Source organism: Clupea harengus, chromosome 3 (genome assembly GCF_900700415.2).
Source record: "Clupea harengus chromosome 3, Ch_v2.0.2, whole genome shotgun sequence".
Taxonomy (NCBI): Eukaryota; Metazoa; Chordata; class Actinopteri; order Clupeiformes; family Clupeidae; genus Clupea; species Clupea harengus.
In genome coordinates, this window is record NC_045154.1 from 21250773 (window position 1) to 21252921 (window position 2149).

Genomic DNA, 2149 nt, shown 5'->3' on the forward strand with positions numbered 1-2149 from the left:
AATAAATCATTGGGCCTCATTCTCACGCAATTTCTACTGAACTCCACTTACAATGTTTTTTGGCATTCATGAAAGTTTTCCTCAATTCAATTTGTTCCTAAAACACCGGAAGTGGAGTTCAGAAGAAATTCCTTCTCAAATTCTTCTCAACTGCGTTCGAGAACGAGGCCCATTGTTCTAGGGAAACCGCACAGACATGTACTCTAACCACTCCCCCCGAGGACTAGGTTTATAAGATGGCGCTGGTCCTGAAGTTCAGTAGAAGCCAAAGAGAAGTAAGAGTGACAACCAGTCTTAACAAGGTCATAGAAAGGGTAAGTATGAAAGCCTGCCTCAATATCTGCAAGCACAATAGGTGAAGAATTATGTAATTTAAAAAAAAATTTACGTAGTTAGTTAAGGGGAAGAGTAGTTAAGAGGTAGAATTTAGAAGTACTAACCGAGTAAGAATTAGCCTACTGTATTAGACCTGTCTACATACATTTTAAAATCTTTGCTCTAAGTGTGTTTTAAGAAAATGTTGGCTAAATATACCATTTCTCTTCAGTTCTCTTTTGAAAGATGCAGACGCTTTTCATCGTAAGCATCTTATTCACAGCCTGTGCACAGCCTGTGCACAACAGTTGTGCTGTTCTTAGTGGTAAGGAAAACAAATTAATTTAAGTTCTTGTATAACCAAATGTTAAACTACATTCATTATATCAAGCCTAACATATACCTTAAAATATTCCTTAAAATACATCACTATAACCAACACCTGATCAGATCACTATTTTCCAATCACTGTTATCTGAACAGATCTATCGGGTAAAATGTTCACCTTTCCAGTGGAGTCCGATACTGCTCGTGTCAGACTCCTACCATCACGTGTAGACTTCACCTCCGTTACGGTCTGCCTCAGGTTGGTGTTGGTCTATATGCATGGTTGACTTTTGTCTTTAGTTGTTGAGATGGCTGAGAATTGGATTAATTATCTTTATTTATTTTTATTTATTTTGTATCCCCTTGATATGTTCCTTTATGGACACTTGCAGGTACTTGCAAGCAATCTTCTTTTCTCCTTTTTTCAGGTTTCATACCATAGAACCTATATTGTTCTTCATCTTAGCTTCCCCTCATGTTAGCATGTATCCAACAGTACTCTACAAAATACTTACATGATTGACAGCATACCTTTTATTTTCCTTTGCAGGTTCCGTACCGACCTTGATCGAGACTACTCTCTCTTTTCGATGGCATCCCGTGGAGGGATCAATGACTTCCTCATCTTCAAAAAAGCAAACAAAGGCCCTTTGCAAGTGTGCACACGTAACAAGTGTATTGATTTTCCTGGTCTCCCAGATGAGCCAAACACCTGGTACTCGAGCTGCACCACCTGGGATTCCAACTCCGGATCGACTCAGGTCTGGATCAATGGGAATCCAAGCACCACGGTCGTTGGATTCCAAGGTCCTCTGGATGGTGCCCCTTTCATATTAGTGGGACAAGAACAAGACTCTGTGGGTGGAGGGTTTGATGCTGCACAGTCATTTGTAGGGATGATCACTGATGTCCATATGTGGGACTATGTCCTCTCTGCTTGTGAGATCCAACGGTTTGCTAGCCACCTGAATTTTACCCCTGGAGATGTCATCAACTGGAGGGCGCTTGATTTCACCATCACTGGGGATGTTGTAGTTAAGGACAGTCAGATAAATCGCTGTTCTCATAGTGAGTAATGATGACTTGATGCACATACAAAAATCAGCATAACTATACAAAGTAAAAATAGATATGCTATCATTAATCACCTGGTGAATTTTCATGGTTATGGAATCTTTTAGCAATAAAAAAATCTCAGCACTTTGTGTATGTCAACTTTCTTCCCTTTGTCCTACATGGAATGCTTTAGTTCTGCTGTGTGCATAGGCAGTAGAGTTCAATGACAACGTATAATGAGTTGAACTGTAATCACAGGGTTCAAGGTGGGGCATTCTACTGAGGAAGAGCTGGATGAAAAACCACTCTCACTCGCCAAGATCATGGTTTCTGAACACAGAATCAAAACAAAAAGAGGTGAAGCAGTGTGAAAGATAGCATTTGACAAAAAATGTGTTTACTACATTCAAACAAGCCAACAAGACCAATAAGAATAACAAGCTTGTCAACT

At 39.8% G+C, this 2149-nt stretch overlaps 1 protein-coding gene across 1 annotated transcript; it reads left to right on the forward strand.

The window, feature by feature from the left end:
• Window positions 1–253: 253 nt before the first annotated feature.
• LOC105913380 (C-reactive protein-like) lies at window positions 254–1733 on the forward strand. Its single transcript, XM_012842432.3, has 4 exons — window positions 254–314; window positions 548–640; window positions 799–901; window positions 1193–1733. The coding sequence occupies exons 2-4, from the start codon at window positions 562–564 to the stop codon at window positions 1716–1718; spliced, it is 708 nt and encodes a 235-aa protein (XP_012697886.2). The 5' UTR covers window positions 254–314; window positions 548–561; the 3' UTR covers window positions 1719–1733.
• Window positions 1734–2149: the final 416 nt, after the last annotated feature.

Excerpts from the sequence above, each read along its gene's own strand:
- LOC105913380 (XM_012842432.3), top strand. The coding sequence starts at position 562 with ATGCAGACGCTTTTCATCGTAAGCATCTTATTCACAGCCTGTGCACAG. Across the intron at positions 641-798 it reads CAGTTGTGCTGTTCTTAGTG|ATCTATCGGGTAAAATGTTC; the intron begins GTAAGGAAAACA and ends TTATCTGAACAG. Across the intron at positions 902-1,192 it reads TCCGTTACGGTCTGCCTCAG|GTTCCGTACCGACCTTGATC; the intron begins GTTGGTGTTGGT and ends TTTCCTTTGCAG.